This window comes from Carassius gibelio, chromosome A7 (genome assembly GCF_023724105.1).
Source record: "Carassius gibelio isolate Cgi1373 ecotype wild population from Czech Republic chromosome A7, carGib1.2-hapl.c, whole genome shotgun sequence".
Taxonomy (NCBI): domain Eukaryota; kingdom Metazoa; phylum Chordata; class Actinopteri; order Cypriniformes; family Cyprinidae; genus Carassius; species Carassius gibelio.
In genome coordinates this window covers 31,645,381-31,665,133 of record NC_068377.1, presented here as the reverse complement: position 1 = coordinate 31,665,133, position 19,753 = coordinate 31,645,381, and the positions used below count along the sequence as shown (strand labels likewise).

Below are 19,753 nucleotides of genomic sequence, written 5' to 3'. Positions count from 1 at the left end.
CTGCATTGGCAGCAAGGTGAAGCATACAGAAAATGTGCATTGTACAGAGGAATAAGCAAACACTACAATTGATTCTTACACTGAGCCATACAGCAGGAAGTCCTCCTGCTTTATTACTTCCCTTTTGGCTAAGCAAGACAGGAAGGCCAGTGAGTATGTGCGCTTGATAGAGAGAGCGACACAGTACTAGTGGTTATCACAAGCTACTTTGGTACATACAGTCTCTTGTTTCCTCTCCTGTCCTCACAGATTTCAATGTGGCACAGGTGTAGTCAGTAAAGCCTCATTGATCGCTCAGTCCTTTGAGTGGAAGGTCTAACCAAAGTTCAGCAGACACAGGTCGATGGGGAACAGTAGGTTTGCTGTGTGTACTCATCGCCCACAGCATGGAAGGTAATTATGTTTTAATGCATTTTAATACCCTGTCATTATCGCTAAACTAAAACAGCTTTTTGTTGGACCCTTTTCTCTTGCCAGTTTCCTTTACACCATGTATCTATATTTCCCAGACGCCAAATAAATGTGGCCATATTTGCCATGTTTGTGTTCCAGTGAATCTGGTTTACACAGAATAACTCTAGTCAAACCAAGGTTTCTTTTGAAGCTCAGATGAGATTGTGGGGTTCTTTCTGAATGCTCGAGACTGAAGCTGTCAGAAGTTGGCTTCACATCTGAACAAAAAGGCTCCCTGTACCCTAGCCTAGCTGTACAGAGTGTGAATAGCAGAGCGGTGAGAGAGCAAGGAAGGGTCACGTCACTGCGGGGCCTCTAGATTTTATTTTCCCCTAAGAGCTGCCTGAGAACCCACAGACACATGCTACAGAATTCCCCCGCATGCAGCCTGAGAGAGAAAGGGAGGGAGGGAAACAAGGAGACTTGGCTGAAAAAAAAAAAAAATGACAGTATGCAAAATGTTCACGCACACATAGGGATTTATTTTTGCATTTGTGTCTTTTGGTCCACCTTTATTTGTTGTTCAGCTAAATTGCAAATGACTAGTCATTAGAAATAGAATACAATTTTACAGCTTTTACACACAGAAAAGCTTTTGATTCTCACTGCAAAGGTCTTAAAGTGGAATGTTCCATTATCAAAGCATTTTTAGGGGGATTGTGGTAATCCATTGTACAATGTATGTAATCAAGATTGACAGAAAACCCCTCAGTTTATTTTTTTGTGTGTGTGTCCTGGCCTCAAGCAGGGTGGATGGAGGATAGAAAAGGGGATTTTTTTTTATACACAGGCCATTCTAGTGGGAAAAGGTTAGGGGTCATTTTTACAAAGGTGGCAGTTATGGCTTTGATACTACGGCATTGTAGAAGCAAGACTAACTGTCATTAATGATTATGATGATCAGAAATTATTTGTCAAACATGGTAATTCATTCAAGGGAGTAATTCTCTGACAACATTATGAATAAAGTCATTTTAGAATTGTGTTTTTTAATACTCTAATAGATCTGCTAGGCTATTTTCAAAACAGTTCAGATTAATAATGGTGTTCACACATCGCAAGCTTGCTCAAATACACATGCCTTTGTTTTCAGGTAGTTTCTTTTTAGCAGTTCAGTCCTAAATAAAAGAACAAAATAAGTCCACAATGAACTCGAAGAACCCTGTGAGATCATTCTGACAGCGCGCACACGCCATCTGGTGCCCGTATGAGGCACGCGCTGTGAAATTAATTTGGATCGACCTTCATTATATATTGGTTGACATAACTACCGACCTTAAAAGTTTTAAAAAGTCAAATAATTTCGTTTTGATCGGTCCTTAAATTACAACACAAGCATATTGATTATCTTAAAAAGTTCGATTTACGGCACAACAGAAATGACCCAACTCTAGCTTCATTAAAATAGTCATACAAGTCTAGCCTAACGCAGAGAAAATTTGGCCTGAACTATTAAAATCATATTTTGTCAGTAGCATCCAGAAATAAAAATAAATGTCTAACAAACTGAATTCTAGGGGGTATCAGCAAGGAGAAGGAAAGAGAAAGTGTGTCTTATGGATGCATTGTTTACGTTTTACAAATTGATTACATTGTTATGCTTAGGACTATTGCTGGAGTACTAATACCAACCATGTTTATCTTCTAAAAATAACAATTACCAAGGGGAAGTAAAGCACAAACTAGGAAACTCAGAACTCACAAATTTAATGCAAGTGAAAGTGACAACAGATCTGGTGCCATCTAAAATACAGAAGAGAAAAACACTTCACATTTAAGTCTGTTGGGGTTAATGACAGTTGCCACTGGAGTACATACAGTAGAAAACGTGAAGAGACAGACCTCAATCTGATGTCAGTTTGACCAGCAAAGTTGTATTGGGTATCAATGTTCCCTCAGAAAGTGGATTGGTACCCTCTGCTGTAGGTGAGGTAAGATTCCCAAGATCCCAGGAGGAATAGACAGTTGGCTGACGTGGAGTATATTCTTCTGTAAATGGCAGCGGTGATTGTTTGGTGAAGGCTATAGCAGCAGTTGGCATAAGCTCAGGGACACTTAAATCCACTGTACGGTCATCAGTTTCATTTTGTAAGGATGAGATCATACTTTCCTCTATCACTGATGTTGAATTGGAGCGGTATTGCTTGCTTTCAGGATCCACTTCTTTCTTTGCCGTGTTGCCAGCAGCGTTAGTGAAGGAGGCGCTACCCGCTATATCTGAAAACTGAACTGGTTTATAAGCGTTTAGGCCCATTTTTGTAGAAGACATGTTGATGTTTGATTTGGCTGAGGTTTTATCAAATTTATTAATGTACCTTCCTACTACAAAGCTGCTTGTGGGTCTTGATCCCTGGCTTTGTATTAGGTTAGCTTTGCCAGGAGTTTTTATAGAAGATCTGTGTATAGGTGACTGGTAAGTGAGCTTTGCGGAGCTATTAGTTTTATGTCTGTTAATGTCAGCAGCTCTATATATTGCAGATTGGTAGGTTGGGATGGCAGAGACATTCTGATGGTTTGAAATTTCTTCAGATCTCTTTCCTTCTTGAGTCACTTCGGCCCACCTATTATTTACAGTGCTGCTCGTCGGCCGCAATCTCATGGGACTGTAAGATTCAGTAATATTTGATTGTGTTATTCCAGCAGTGTTTCCGTCTTTGGTTTCCTTTGTCGGACTCAACAGACGTTCATGTTTCTTCAAGCTATGTGCTGAAGCAAGCCTACTTGAAGTCCACTTCTGAGATGTTTTTGACTGAACTTTATCAACCGTCAACCCACCGTACCCCGTTTTAGGGTGGTTCTGAAGGAAAACAGCTCCATTATTTGTAAGTCTTGCTGAAGTATTCGTGCCGCTCAGAGAGGTTTTCATCAATACAGCTTGAGCTTTAACAACATGGGGCTTTGGAGCATTAGACATCGGGTTACTTGCACCTACAGTAGAAGAGACGGTTGCATGCTGAGGTCCATTATCAAAAGAATCTGTCTGATCCAGAGGTTGCTTTTCTTGGCTTGTTTCAATGTCCTTGAACTGAAAAGGCACTTTCTGGTAGCTCTTACGCATCAATGGCTTTTGAGCGAGTGCATTTAAGGTTGCATGTGGACGAGTAGGTGCATATTGCACAGAATTTGAGAGAGGTTTTTGGCCAGAGTGCATTTCGGTTTTTTGTACAAATGTCTGCAATGAAGGGACAAATGCGAAACCTTTAAAAGCATATGGCTTTTCAGAAGTTAGATAATATGGTCTGTTTTGGCTACTAGATGTACCTGAATTTTCTGATGTGCCTTGAGTGCCTGCCACAGATGGACTAACGCGGTGGACGCTCTCTATTGTGTTACCAGGCATAAGATTTAGTGCAGGATAACTTTGAACGAATAATGATTGATTCAGATCGGCCTTATTTCGGATGTTATGCTGACTTGACTTTAATGAACGATTTGTTGTGTATGGTAGGTTCATATTTTTAGCACGTTGTGAAACTAACATTGTTTTTTTTGCAAACTGCCCTTGTGGAGTCAAGTCCGTGTTATGTTTTGACCGGTCGAGTAACGCAGACATCTGGATGCTACTGTTCTCATCTGATAGGAAGTAAGAACGGGCATTATTGGTCACTGATGGCCTGAAGGCAGATTTACCTGTAGCCAAATTATCATACTCCTTTTGACTGTGAAATGTTTGAATATGCGCAAGATTCGGCCTACTTTGTCCCCTATTTTGGTACTCATTTTGTGTAGATTTCAACTGATCGTCCTTGAAAGTGTAGCTGCTCGTGGCCGATTTTGTTTTGGGACTAGCAACCCTTTCAGAATCAGACAGCTTGACACGATCACGTTGAGAAGAAAATAGGAGAGATTTTTTTAACGGAACGATGTCATGACCTCTATTTGAATTTGATCCCGTAAAGCCAGGAGATATTGCGGTCGGGATTGTTGGAGGTTTGTACACCTTGGAAAGAGCTAGATCCCTTGTATTCGCATAGGATATGTGAGAAATGACTGCAGTCCCAGCAGAAGAAGTATGTGGTAATGGTTTGCTCTCTTGTTGATTTGCTCTAACAGTTGAGGGAGATGTATTCCTCAGCACGTTTGGATTCTGGCCACGGTTTTGAGGTAAATGATCAAACAGCATGTTTCTATCACTTTTGTGCCTCATTTGGTTTACAGTTGAGCTTCTAGACATATATTCAGATGGAATATTATTCCTCAAATAGGGTTCATTGCGTCGTAATGGTTGTGAACTTTCTGATTTCAAAATATTCTGATATCCAAATGAGCCAGATCTATCCAGATTGGCTGCATGCATTCCACCATTTTTCCTCACTAGCCTTTGGGCTATATTTGGATCGCTAGAGCCCATTTGGCTCCCTTTAAAGTCGAACAGATTTTGATCCTGTCTGACTGTTTGCAAAGCATAGCTTCTTTTAGCATCAATTCCATCATTAAATTTGACACTTGAAAATTCAACAGGATTATTTCTGCGATTGGTATTGGTCTGGACTTTATTTGGGACTGAATGGTAATAGAGAACATCTGAAGAAGCTCTTGTGTCAGTGCGGCTGAAGCTTGGATTTTTTGCATTGCCATCATTTCTCTGGCTGTATGAGGCCAGGTTGGTCCTGGGTAGCTGATTTTTGCTGTTAAATTGTTGTAAAAACTGCCTTTGAAGTCTGCCTCTTACTGGACTTTGAATGGCTGGACTAACACTTTTGACATTTTCCAACACTTGTATTTTGATCTTTGAATCATCTGTGATGTCTCCTAAGGGCACTGGGTGATGAACCAACAATATTTTTTTGTTATTATTTATAATGGCAACAAAAATAAAGCCAGTTTAATTAGATAGTCATGCTATATTAGATGCAATTCTGAGAAACCATCCAAAAAGGACAATACATTTTGACTTTTAATCACAGCTGTTCCAAGTATCTACTGAAAAACTAAAGTTACATTAAGTCAAATAGCAAATGATTTTATCTAAAGCCACTTGCAAACTAGGACAATAGAAGCAATCAAAACAACAAAATCTTACCAACTGACACATCAGGCAAACATGCCACAACAGAAAGAATCAAACCAACCAAAGCCAGTCTATAAAAAAAAAAAAGTAGTCAGACTTAAAATTATATATGTATATATAAAACAAAAAAATTACAAAAATAAAACAGTTGTATTAAAGTGAAGGTCTGAATGCTTACCTCAGATAGAATTGAAGAGACATGTTTTAAGGACTAATGCGCTTGTGCTTTCGTGCACCACCTGCTCAAAGTTAGCCTCCTAATGTTGGCTCACTAAAACGCTAATATCGTTGATCGGGATACTGGTGATCACTAATGAGACTCACCTGAATACATTTAAAGCTAAAGACGTGCACATTTGCACATTCACATTTTATGAGTTCTGAAAGTATGATGAAAATTTGTTACGCTGTCCTTTCCTTTAAAACAAGTATATGTAGTGATTAAAAAAAGACAATGTGCTAAACCTGTCATAAAAATTATAAAAATATTTATTTGGTACACATCAGTATACAGTAATCCTATAATGTCTTCTTAAAATATAAAATACTTATACACATTTTTAAAAAAATAATCATGAAACTTGTTTAAAAAGATAAATATAATCCAAGTTCTGTCATCTGATACAAATGTAACACTGAAAACCAAACTTTTTTATTATTAAACTTATTAAACACAAGTAATGTTTCATAGAAATTATATATATAAAAAAAAAACTTGTTCGTTACAGTCTTTTGTAACAGCAAAGACAGCACCAAAAACATTGGCCTAAAGCTATACTGGAAGGGTGGGTCTTTTTTTTTTTTACGTTTTTGTTGCTGTGTTTATAGGTTGCTAACAATCCTAAACGTCTGTTATGGTGACAAGCCACACCCGACAGCAAACAGTCCTCCTTCACAGGTGACATTCCACCGCTTCAGCTCCCAAACACATCATCCAGGATCCCTCTGCGGGGTGTCATCCATAACCTGGAGGCAGGGCAGTGACCCCCACAGTCACAGAAGGGGACACATCCACCCATATGTTCAGATTAGCAGTAAACCAGTGTTTTTCAATATTGATCATACTTAAATGGTTTCATCTGTTCCCTTAATTGTGTTTGGTTGCATCTTTTGGCCTAAGGATTGTCTGAATGACAATCAACAACTTGAAATGTTGTCTTTCACATCATGTAGCCGACCATCCTTGCCAGGTCCCTCAAGTCTTCATCGGTCAAACAATCTGAAAACGAAAAAGACGCATGACAATTAACTCTCTTGGAACTCAATATATGTATTAAAGACATTCAAACATACTAGTTAAACATAAATTATCAAACAGTTGAAAAGAAGTTATCGAGGTGAGATAGGATACTCACTTCTCCGCGCACCCCCGGTGACTTTTTTGCACAGGCGACTTAAGCATTGCCTCAGGTGTCCTTTTCGCGATCTTGGCGGCGGCGGGACGTCCTCTTTTGGTAGGATGACCACGTCCCGGTTTGGCTTATCGGTGTCTTCATCGTCATCCGCACATTCCTCCACGCTGCCCGCGGTAACTAGTCTATCAAAAATGTCTTCGTCTATCGGTAGGTTCTCCTGGATTCTCGCCTTCGTCAGCGGAGTCGAGTGACGGCACAGGGGACACATTACGCGGGGTTCAGGGCTCTCCACGGACCCCGCGAGCGTCACCAGGCAGCTCTCACAAAACGTGTGTTTGCAGCACAGCTGGCGAGGACACCGACGACCGAGGTTGTAAGATCGGTAGCAGATTCCGCACTCCGTTTCTGGACACATGTTGTATTTTTTTTTTCTTCTGTCGTGATGCGAAATCTCGAAGCAGTTGGTAGTAAAGTGCCGGGGATTCATACTTATAGTGAAGAAGGCTTCGTAGGAGGAGGGAGGAGTCAAACAGGACAAGCAATTCTAAACAAAGTGATGTCATCGTCTCTAAGCACAGGTGGGATTTAGCGATACCACGTATTTTGTTTTCGATCCAATACCGATACTAAAAGGCCAGTATCATCGAAAACTGAACTTTTCAATCATGAAATGGATAAAATCAGTAAAATGGATAATGATATCCAGTTAACTTTCTATTTGAAACGCATTTTAACATTCAATACACCTTAATTACAACTAATTAGGATATATATTTGTTTATACATGGTTATATGTTTACTGTTATGGTTAAACCATGGAAATCTACAAATACTAGAGTTGAACTACGGTCACTTTAGTAAATCCATTATCCATCAGGGTAAATTCTTATCAGGGGCGGACACTACCCATTAGGCAAAGGTAGGCGACTGCCTTGGGCCCCAAAAGCTAAGGGCCACCAAAAATGCTTATCATGCGAGATCAGCGAACGCGGTTGCTGTTTACGGTGTTTATTACCACGACAAGTGTCTGCGTATCCGAGTTTAACGTGCTTCTTGTGTATCCTGCTTGTAGCAAATTAAAATATTATGCTTCTGAAGTTGACTGCCGCGCGAGGTCTCTCTTTCCCAGCGCGCGCACACTTCTCTGTCTGCCTCTGCTCTGTTCAGGGAGCGGCTGAAAGGAGAGGAGCTGCGCTTTCAGTTAAAACAGATATGTTGCTTCTCTAATTTTACATGCAATTATAGCAGAAATCACAGCACAGCTATTGTCTTTATCTTGTGTGTAGGCTATTTGATATGAATCAGTGAAAACAGGTTTTAGAATTTAGCTGCACCAAAATACAGTATATGTCACATATACGCAAACAAATATTCAGAAGAAGTGAGCTGTCCAGTCTTGCGAAACTGCAAACAGGTTTGTGTAAGTAAATTACTCAGTCGAAGAAAGAGAAGTAATAGGAACCTAGTATTTCTATTTTTTTTCCATGTCTAATAGACATGAACAAGTTCTTTGAAAAACATCTATGACCTATGAATCATGTCTATTCTTCATGCTCTGATAACTATGGTTTCACAAATAATAAACAAGATATTTTCTGTTCAGACAGCTCAAACATGTATTTTAGTCTGGGACTAGCCTTGTCCGTGATACAATGGGGAAAAATATTAATTTAAGGTACATTTAGAACAGATAAAAATGTGGGATTTAAGTTGCGATTATTCACATGTTGACAATCATGCAATAAATTGGGATTATATATTTTAATTGATTGACAGCCCTTAGTTAAAATAAAATAAAATGTAGGCTGATGCTTGTAACTCATCAGTGGACTTTCCTCGTCAATATAGGCTATATTTTTTCACACTTTTCTCATTCTCACTAATTCAAATTATTATATGAATGAACCTCTGAAGGGAACTGATTGTCTTCAGAAAAGTTTTCGTTCAGAAATGTTTTCTCTTTTACAAGGAGAAACACAGCAACTCCATGAAATGGCGGCAACCTTGAGAATAAAAGGCACACATTCTTTCTTTGCATGAACATAGCATGATGTAAATCTTCCCACGTAGTGACGTAGAGATGTTTGGGCGAGAACAAGCTGTTTTAGTGGAGTGTGGATGAGCTTTAACTTTTATAAAGAATATCACTTTAGATCTGAGACTTAAGTCTTTACAACTTTACAGATCTTCTTTATGCACCAAAAGCTTGTAACACTCCAAAGAGAAAAGGAAAATTTAAATCGCATCATATGACCCCTTTAAGGTGACGTCTTAACTAGTCAAACTCTGAATTTTTTGTTTGTTTTTCTTTACGTTTGTACAAGAAAACTGTGTTTAAATATATATTGTAAATACAATGACCATTTTTCTTTTTTCCCTATAGCTTACTGGAATCCATGACTTTGTTATTTACTGTAAGTTTGGAGGAAACAACTTCTATGAAAATAAACCGTGATTACAGCAAGGGAAATACAATACATCCGGGCTGTGCTGCACATTATTAGCCTTCTCCAAACAAAACCACTCTACCCTACTGTTAGATTTCCCAGAATGCACTGGTCTTGGGTGTGCCATGCTAAACTGACTGTAGCCAGCTGTCCTTTCCTTGGAGTTCTTCCTGTATTCTCTGGTATCCCTCATAACCTTTTGAACTTACTTCTTAAGAACTCATACTTGTTTACCCTGTTATCTTATACTTTTGTGTTTAGATCAAAGTTCAGTGTTTGTTGTGTGTGTTTGCGTGTATGTAATAGAAATATGAATCTCACTGATTTTATAACGTTGTATAAATGCCTAAAGGTATTTGTGTTAATCCTGAAAGAGGAGTCCTGATGAGTTATATGTGATCAAGACGAAAAAAGGAGGAAGTTGATCCAAAACAGTTTTTCCCCCAAACTTCAGACTATTTAACCTTGAAAAAAAAAGAGGACTGGAAAAGTGAGTGAATCTTTCATCCTTCTTTTATGCACTATAAACTTTAGCGCCAATAGAACAGCTTTCGTTCTCTAAATGACAGCAATGATAATCTGTGCAAAAAATGCAATTAAAACTCATTGTGCAAAGAGTTCACAAATATATAAATATATATTTAATTGTCCTTTCTATTTCCTTGCCAGTTCTTAATATTAAAGTGTAGATTGTGTGACAGATTTTCACCGTATAGCAACATGCAATCTTTCAGAAAACAATGAATATCAACTCACAAGTGGTTTTGTTTAGTGTTGTTTAGCTTATTTCAGCTACATTTGCAAATTGCCACTGCAAATGACAATAACATACAATTAGCAATATTGAATATGAAAATCTGCAGTGCTTATATTTTAATTATAAAGGGGTGATTATAGGGTGGATGTTTTCATGCTTCGTTTTTTTTTAAACGCATTATTTTTCACATAATTTACCTTTATTCCACACCAATCTGTCATTTCTCTGAGAAAAGGAATGATCATTTCCTTATTTTATGAAGATTAAAATCCACATTCTCTGTGGATTACAGTTTCCTTCATCATGTCAGAGTCTCGACCAATGCCTGCACAAACTGAGGTGCCTCTACTCCAGTTTGCTATCAAGAGTACGACCAGGACTCCAAACTCCTGCACACAAACTCCAAAATTTGAACACGTAAAATGTATTGAAGTCACTGCAAAACATTTTACAGCATGCAATGTTTAAGGTTTTAAATTATGCAATAACAGATATGCTCTAAAAAAATCAATCACGTGAAAGGACCGACACAACACTTTTTATGTGATTCACACCGAAGAAATGCATCAATTAGATGGCTCTTAGAACTGCTCTCTCCCAAAGAAGATGCTAAATCCCCACAATAAATAAACTCAACTGCTGGGTTATGTCTGACCCTTGATCTGAGTAACACAGAAACTACTCAAACACTGGGTTTTTATGTATGTCTGAGCCAGGAGCAGGGGTAACAAACAAAAAAAGACCCAAAAGTCTTAACCCATTTGGGTTGAAAAATTTTTTTTTTAGAGTGTATGGTTCAAAATAAAGAAGACAACAATAAGCCTATTGTGGAGCCTGTCTGACAAATTTTAGAGGATCAAGTTGAACTATATCCATTGACTTAATATTGTACATTCATTACAACTGAACCCTTATAGTTAAATTTCCAAAAAAATGGTGGGGTTCTGAAGATAACTCCACTAGTCATGGTATTTGCTTTAATATTTTATTGAATTTAATCAATTTTATCCATTTGATTTAAGTCTAGAAATGCTTTATGGACCCATTTTTCATGTTCATATTATAGTGTGCGTATAATCCCATAATCATCCTTGTCATTAACTGCTATGCCAGTATTTATGATCTATTTTGTAATAAAGCTATTGGTTATTTTCAAACTTTTTGTACAGTGTTATGTTTTGTATGCAATATATATAGATAGATAGATAGATAGATAGATAGATAGATAGATAGATAGATAGATAGGCCTGCAGCCTTCTGTTTGTTATAAAAAGTGCATTGTTAAATTACAAGAAAAAAAAATTCATGGAGATTTTCAAACACGGGTTTTTTCATAAATTATAGCTTATGAGTCCCTCTTGTGGATGATACACATTAATACATCTGTGTGAGCAGTTATGATTCCACTGCAAGGTATCAATTCAGTTGATTGAAAAAAGTTTTAACAGACAGCTTAATTTAACAAATTTTCAGCGTTTGTGACAACGTGCTCATGATAGCATGTCACACGTGACAAGTTGTCAGAATGGAAAAATTATGTTAATTGACGAGGATTTGTCAATATCGTTATGTAATAGGCCAACTCAAAAACTCGACATAGGCTATAAGCCTATGTAATGTATTTTATATTATGTATAATAATAATAATAATAATAATAATATAATGTTTCGAACGAATCATTATAATTAATGTAGATTGATTCATATTTGTCTTTTACTCAAGTCTTTTTAGTAGCGCGTGACTGTTAATTTTCCTGTTTTCAAAGCTTGTAGAAGCATGGAATGATATTCTGGACAATATTCAAAAAGAAATGCAAATTACATTTTCAATTATGTTTTCAGTTTGTGGATGCATACATTGTGACAAATCGCGCGATTGATTGTATTTCAATCAAGTCAGCGTAAGTGAGAAATAAAATGTTTATTACATTTAAAATAGGATATTTATCTCAGAAAAATGCATGCATTCGCTACAGGAGGTCTACATACAGCCCCCGGAGCCGCGTGAGGGACGTTTTATTACGGATGTGCGCACTTTATTTCACGTGTTCTGGACTGTTGATAACCAACACGTGGAGGGGCCAGGACAATGTTTAATTTTACTGATTGAATTTGTCGATTTGGTGAAATAGTTGAATGAGTAATTCACTTATAAGTCACAACACAACACCACCTACACCACCCACCTCGCCACCTACTGGCGTAACTTGCAGAAATGGTTCGTAAACAAATCTTTTATTAGGGAACTGATTTAAAGCTGCTGTAGGTAACTTTTGAGGCTCTAGCGGTTAATAAACAGAACTGCTAGCGTCTTGCGGAAGAACATCGTAGCCGGAACTACTTCTCTCTGTTGATTTCTATGAAGAATCACAAAGGTACCAGGTTACTCCACCGCGGTACCCCCGAAGCAATCTAAAATAGTCCGTATATAAACACTTATTATAGATGCACCCTAGTGATTCAGGACAAGCTAAAAACAGGGTTTGGAAAATGGATTCATGGTGTACTCGCTTATTATATACATTTTTCTACATTTTGAACACAAACAAAGTTACGGACCGCAGCTCTGATTGGTTGTTTCTTACCGGGAGCGGATGACTTTCTGCAAATGGCAATAGGACCACTGGGAGGAGCCAGAGGAGCTTGATTTTTTCCACAGATTATCTCTCATATTCTACTGTCAGGACATAATGACAGGTTTAACAAATATGTAAAAAAAATATATTTTTTACAAAAGTTACCTACTGCAGCTTTAAAAGATTCGATTCACTGGGATTAATCAAAATCCCCCCTAGTTCCACAATAGCACCACTCATATGGACATGCCCCAGTACAAGGGACCAGTGGGAAGGCCTGGGCGCCTCTCTTTCGTCACACGCCTATATGGCCCGAGCCGAGAAGTATTTCAAATCCCCCATGTGTTTTTTGTACGAGGGAAATGTTGTTACAGTGTAGCTGGTGGTAGGTGTGTTTTTAACATTTTAACAGAAATCATGACACTTTTGGGAGTTCAAGACACCAAAAGTTAGGCACAATAGCGCTGTTTTCTTTGTTTATACTGGATGCGCTCGTCGGGGCAGTGTTATTGGATAGTAGTATTGTGGTAGACGAGTTTTCTCAACCCCCTTCTCTCCGGAGCACTGGCTAACATTACTAGCATAGCTGCTGCCTCTTCCATACTTTCGTAGAACAACGGGAAAGTTGTCTTGAGTTGGGAGACATGGCGGAGACTAAAATAATTTATCACATTGACGAAGAGGAGACGCCGTACTTGGTGAAGATTCCCATAGCGGCTGAAAAAATCACTCTACTGGATTTTAAACAGGTCTTGAATAAGCCGAACTACAAATTCTTCTTCAAGTCTATGGACCAGGACTTCGGGTGAGTGAATGCGGGAAATATGTGCACGAATAGCCATAACAAAGTGCCTTTATGTGTAAGAAATACATCTGTGTTTATTTTGTGTCTGATGTTGTTGTGAGGGTTAGATAAGGGTTTTACACGAGAAGGACACTGGTCTGGGTGGTCTAGTTGATTCAAGGCACTTCTCGACAGAGTTTATCAGAGTTTGCAGTGGTGCTTTGCAGGTTTAGGCTAAATGAAAATACCTTGTCCATAAACGAATTGTGTAGAAAGAAACTGTTTGTGTACCCTTGAGCAACTGTTTGATATTAAATATACCCTAGTCATATTCTTTTAAGGCTTGGTGTAAGAATTATGATCTAAGATGTGTAATTTCTTAAATAGTTTTTAATATGCATTTAAAGTTTGGGGTCAGTACGAAAAAAAAAATCAATACTGGTATTCGTCAAGGACACATTAAATTGATCGAAAATGACAAGTTTCAACAAAAAGTATTTTAAAGTATTACAAAATATTTTATATAAATGTTGTATTTCTGAACTTCATATTAATTTATTTTATTATTAAGTAAGTGTTACTTACAGTTTCTACAAAAACATGAAGCAGCATAACTGTTTTCAACATTGATAATAAGCACCAGATCAGCATATTAGCATCATTTCTGAAGGATCATGTGACAAAGATAGACTGGAGGAATGGCTATGGAAAATGTAACTTTGCAATCACAGGAATAAATTACATTTTAAAATATATAAACATTTTAAATTGTAATAATTTTCACAATATTACTGTTTTTAGTTTATTTTGATCAAATAAGTGCACTCTTGGTAAGACCTCTTAAAAAACATTAAGGGATCTTACTGACTCTAAACTTTTGGTAGTTTGTAATTTGTAGCTATTCTGTCTTCTACACATTATATTCCTTGTGTAGTGAGATTATCATCCTTTACATGGTTACAGGCCAGGTTTTTAGTGTCCCACTGCTGTCTTGGTGTCTTTTTTATTATTATAAAGAGTAGAGTTCTTTGTCTTTAACCACATATTTGTCCTGAATCGTCCTGCCATGGACAGAATACCAGCTAATAAATCTAAGCTACCTACTTGTCAGTAATGCATTCTCCAGATGCTACTGGAATGTCTGTAATCTAAGCAAATTTGGATTGTTATCACCTGACTGTAAATGCTCCATAAATTGGACAGCTTACACTAGGTTCATTTTGATATAAATCAAAGACATTCACCTGAAGCACTGTAAATGTACAGTCAATAAAACATGTTTTAGAACATTAATCTGTTGTATTTTTTTTATACTGCATGCATGAGTTTTTATCTCACATTTATGATTATATATCTTGGAATCCAGATTTTGTTTTTCTTAGAATTCTGATTTTGCATCTTGTAGTTCTCCAAATTGTGATCTAAAATGTCACAATTACATTGTACATTTGGCAGAAATGGCTTTCATAATATTTACTTAGACCATAAAACAAGAGCAGATCTGTTCTGCCTTTCTCATTAACAATAACAAATTTTCATCATAAGAGTGGAGCTAACATGGTTTACAGGTAAAGGGATTTGCAAAATAGCAATTTTTTAACCCTGCAGCCAAAATGTCAGCCATCTGTGTCTTGTTCTAGTAAAACACCGCTGAATTGATGTAACTGCATTACTGGGATCTGATTACTCTGGATTTTACCGGGAAAGTGAAATCTGCAGACTTGATCGTTTCTTCTTTCCTGTTTTGGAAGAAAGGCTGAGAATGTCTCCTTTTTGTTATTGTGGAAAAGGGTGGATGTGTGTGTTTATTGTTGAATGGCGTCGGACGCGGATGTAAGCTGATACGGTAGTGGAGTGGGGCAGGGAGCAGGCGGCGCTGTGATGCTGCAGTGCTGATTTGCAGTGTGTTGAGCCAGCTGTCAGTCTGACTGTGTGTGGCAGTGGCTGGGGTTTGGGAAGGGATATGATTGGAGGCTGGTGACGGACCATTTGCTTAGTGTCTGGGATAGAATCAACAGAAAGCGAGTGAGTGAGTGAGAGAGAGAAGCTGGGGACCCCTTGGTTTCTCCAGGCCTCCTCAACATTCTCTCTGCGTTTTTTTTATTTTATTTTTATATTCCCTTAAGGGTACAGACCAGGGCCCGTATTCCTGAAAAATCTTAGTGCTAAGAGTTGTTCCTAGAAACAAAATTCTAAGAAATGTGGGTGTTTCCTCTTAAAATTAAAGAAAAGATCCTAGTAAAGAAAAAAGTAATTCAAAGTAATTCCAAAGTCGTTAAGAGTACAGATGAGGACTTTTAAGAGGCTTAAGAGTTTCTTTAGGAGTGGAGAAATGGATGAAACATAAAGAGGAGAAGAAATGTGTTGCACAATGCACAGTGAGTTAATAAGATGCTACACATTAGATCCTGCAGGGATTATGTTTGTGTCGATCTTATTAGAGCCATGCTTCTCTGACACCGCACAAAAATGCCATAGCACCAGAAATGGAAGTAATTACTAAGGCTGTGCAAAAAGTCAAATGCGATTTTCATGCGCATCTCATCAATAAAGACGCTCCTGTAAGTAGAAGTGTATCTCCAGCGCGTGCGTTCAGATCAGGGTTGCCAGGTTTCACAACAAATCCTGCCCAGTTGCTTCTCAAAACTAGTCCAAAACTAGCCCAAGTGCGTTTCCATGAGGTTACCCGATAAATATTGCTTCCCAGGGTTAAAATATACGTTTTTTTGGCAGGGTTGCCTTGGTAAAATTCGCATTTTAGGGACTAAATATCACGTTATTGGTATTGGGGTCGCTTCGACTCGTGGACATGAAAAAACAACCACAGACTTGATAACACTGGTTAACATTTACTACACAGAGCCGTAATTCATTGACAATCTACACCAAATCGATTTTAAAATCGCAGGCGATTCTGTCAATTTTGAAAGCGATTTTGTGTTAGTTGTTGGTAGACTACGGCTCTGTGTAGTAACTGCCGCTCCACCTGAACCAGTGTTGCCAAGTCTGCGTTTGTTTTTCATGTCCGTGGGTTGAAGCTACCCAAATACCAATAACTTGAAATTTAGCCCCTAAAATGCGAATTTTATCAAGTCTTTTTTATTTCCTTCTTGGACAACCAACCAATCACAGTTTTCATAAGACTGTGTCAAAGCTAGCAACTGGGTCAGCCCCGCCTCCTCACTGCTCTCGGATTGGTCCTGAATCACTTTTAAGCTAAGACTCTTTAAAGATTTTTAATCTTAATTAGAAGTTCTCTGATACGAATTTTAGAACCTTTAAAGGGGGGGTGAAATGCTCGCTTTCACTCAATATCCTGTTAATCTTGAGTACCTATAGAGTAGTACTGCATCCTTCATAACTCCAAAAAGTCTTAGTTTTATTATATTTATAAGAGAAAGATAGTCTGTACCGTTTTTTCCCAGAAAAACACAAGCGCTTGGAGGCGTGACGTGTGGGCGGAGCTAAAGAATCACGAGCGCGAATAGGCTTTTGCGTTGAGAGCGTTTGGAAGCTGTGACAGTACCGTGAGGAAAAAAACATTATCCAAAACAAACCATGGCTAACAGTCAGATTCAGCGTATATTTATGATCCAGAATCTGATCCAGAGGCTGAAATTTAACAAGAGCAGCATCAGCAACGACATCTGTATGTGGTATGTCCTGAAACTGTATATATTTGCTTAGCGGTTTTGGAAAATGACTAAGTTCCACTTTATGTTTAAGCTGTACACGTGGAAAGTGCAGTTTGATGACAACATCGCATGTTGTTTACTTGATGTGCTTACGCGTCGATAGCTAAGTCAACAACAAAGATGTATTTGAAGCAGTTTTACTCACCGCATGTGGTTCCAACACACGATCGTGACCCTTTTTCGTTGGGACTGCATTATCCTTAAGAAATAAACGATCCGGCGTCAAACTGGGCCTTGTTTGTAAAACAAGCATCTTCGAAATGCAGGGAACGAACAAAAACACTTGCACAACTCCGTTGATGCTCTGTAAAAATAAACTCCATCCACTGGTCCCTTAATGCTGTTTTTTTTTTTTGGTAATCTGTGCAGGGTTGTCTTGCCCTGGCAACCAAAAATACACTTCCTTTGTGACATTTCGCGACGCTCTCGCTCTAATCAGTGGACGTCTGTTGTGCTCTCAGTGCTCTGCTCTACAGGAGCGCGCGCTCTTCCGGCAGAAGTGCCCTAAGGACCCATATAAGGAAATTCCGCTCCATCTAACGTCACACAGACCCATACTCAAAAAAACTTTCCTAAACTTGTGACAAACCGGAAGGAGTATTTTTGGGGAAAAAAACGTACAAATTAATTTTTGAAACTTTGTCCATGTTTAGCATGGGAATCCAACTCTTTAACAGTGTAAAAAACTCAGTATGCATGAAATAGCATTTCACCCCCCCCCCCCCTTAAGAATACAGGCCTAGATATGTGTGCAGTTTTATTCCTGTTACATTTTTTTCTCAGACTGTGTTAAGTGCAAATAGTCCAAATGAAAATAAAAGTGAAGTGAAAGTGACATTCAGCCAAGTATGGTGACCCATACTCAGAATTTGTGCTCTGCATTTAACCCATCCGAAATGCACACACACAGAGCAGTGAACACACACACACACCCGGAGCAGTGGGCAGCCATTTATGCTGCGGTGCCCAGGGAGCAGTTGGGGGTTCGATTCCTTGCTCAAGGGCACCTAAGTCTTGGTATTGAAGGTGGAGAGAGAGCTGTTCATGCACTACTCCCACCCACAATTCCATCCAGCCCGAGACTCGAACTCACAACCCTTCGATTGGGAGTCTGACACTCTAACCATTAGGCCACGACTTCCCCAAAATAAATATCCAAATGGCTGCTGCCAAATTGTAACAGGGTCTTAAGTCCATAGCTCATTCTTTTGTAAGAGCTTTTGTTAAAATCAGTTTGTGTGGGCTGTGTTAGAGGTCAAGAGTTGTTTTTCAAGTACAGATGTTGGGCTTAATTAGCCTCCTTAGAGGGTTTGGGGGTGGGATTGTTTCACAAGCGTTAAAAGTGCAGGAGAGCTTTGCTTTCAGGAAGTGCTTTGTGAAATTGTTGTGGAGCTGCATCATAGTCGATTGTTTGTTTGGTTGCAGATAAGAAATAGCAATGGTTTATGGAGAGAAGACTGAGATTAGAAAACGTATCGCTGTTATATTGCTGATACATATTCAATTGCCTAACTCTGATTATACTTTGGCTTAATGTGCTGCCAGTGCTGCATTGGGTAACACTTTAGAATAAGGTTCCATTAGTTAATGTTAGTTAACTACTTTCGTTAACATGAACTAAGCAAGAACAATCCTTCTGCAGCATTTATAAGTCTTAGTTCATGTTAATTTCAACATTTACTAATGCATTATTTAAATCAAAAGTTGTGCTTGTTAACATTAGTTAATGCACTGTGAATTACCATGAACTAACAATGAATAACTGTATTTTCATTAACTAACATTAACGAAGATGAATAAATACAGTAATAAATGTATTATTCATTGTTTGTTCATGTTAATTAATACATTAACTAATGGAACCTTATTCTAAAGTGTTACCCTGCATTGCTACTAAAAATACATACAAAATACATTTTACATCCATCGTTATGCCTTGCCAAATTAAACATTTGTTTTCCAGTGCTGTATTCTATATTTCATGGCAATGAGAGGTGGTCTGCTGAATTGTCAACAATATAATGTTATATAGTTGACTAAAATAGTCATCTGTCTTGTTGAGCCTTGGCAGCATCAGTAAGAGTTCATGTACATTACCATTCAAAAGTTTGGGGTCAGTGTTTTTTTGTTTTGTTTTGTTTTGTTTTTTTTTGTAAGAAAGAAGTCTGTTATTCTCACCAAGATTGCATTAATCTGTAAAAACTGTAATATTGTAAATAGGGGTGCACCAATCAGGATTTTTGAGGCCTGTCACCGATCATTTGCCCAATAGCTTACAAACAGCACAAGCCTGATTAAGTGAGCTGTATGCGAGGTGGCCTCATACTACATTTGTAGTGCGCATGCACTCCATGGTCCTCGTTTATCATAACATAGAAACGAGCGCAAAGTGCACAAATCAACTTACGACAGAGTTCACGTGTGACTTCATGAAACATTTGTATGTCGCCAATCTCATTGTACGAATGATCACACGTTGGTAAATGTGGCAGCAGAAAACAATCATCATTTGAATATCACTTCCCTAAAAACACCCTGGTTTAGACCCTGTCCCAAATGGCACTCTAAACCCTTGCGGTCTTCCTCTTGAGTCCTCACTTGCATGATGCAATGCCACTTTGACTGTTGGGTAGAAGTCTGCTGTGGAGCTTGCCTCAGTGTGGGCTTGGTGGAAG

The 19,753-nt window shown here is 38.3% G+C and overlaps 2 protein-coding genes across 4 annotated transcripts in view; one reads left to right on the top strand and one right to left on the bottom strand.

The window, feature by feature from the left end:
* The first annotated feature begins 328 nt into the window (after positions 1 to 328).
* Positions 329 to 19,753, top strand: part of LOC128017222 (segment polarity protein dishevelled homolog DVL-2) — a 37,146-nt gene continuing 17,721 nt past the window's right edge. Inside the window, exon 1 of one of the 2 annotated variants that reach the window (XM_052602495.1) lies at positions 329 to 393. In XM_052602495.1, coding sequence (XP_052458455.1) covers positions 344 to 393 — 50 coding nt within the window. In that variant the 5' untranslated portion in view covers positions 329 to 343. Of the gene's footprint in view, positions 394 to 12,848; positions 13,405 to 19,753 lie in introns of those variants that run through there. The other variant, XM_052602493.1, reaches the window with a different exon arrangement.
* LOC128017221 (E3 ubiquitin-protein ligase RNF182) lies at positions 2,145 to 7,383 on the bottom strand. Of its 2 annotated transcripts, XM_052602492.1 has the most exons (4): positions 6,820 to 7,383; positions 5,643 to 6,683; positions 5,477 to 5,535; positions 2,145 to 5,214 (listed from the first exon to the last, which is right to left on the bottom strand). In XM_052602492.1, exons 1-2 carry the CDS (start codon positions 7,304 to 7,306, stop codon positions 6,625 to 6,627), a joined length of 546 nt encoding a protein of 181 aa, XP_052458452.1. In that variant the 5' UTR covers positions 7,307 to 7,383; the 3' UTR covers positions 2,145 to 5,214; positions 5,477 to 5,535; positions 5,643 to 6,624. The 2 variants fall into 2 exon arrangements, with proteins under 2 accessions (XP_052458452.1, XP_052458451.1); XM_052602491.1 differs by lacking the exon at positions 6,820 to 7,383 and having other exon boundaries at positions 5,643 to 5,745.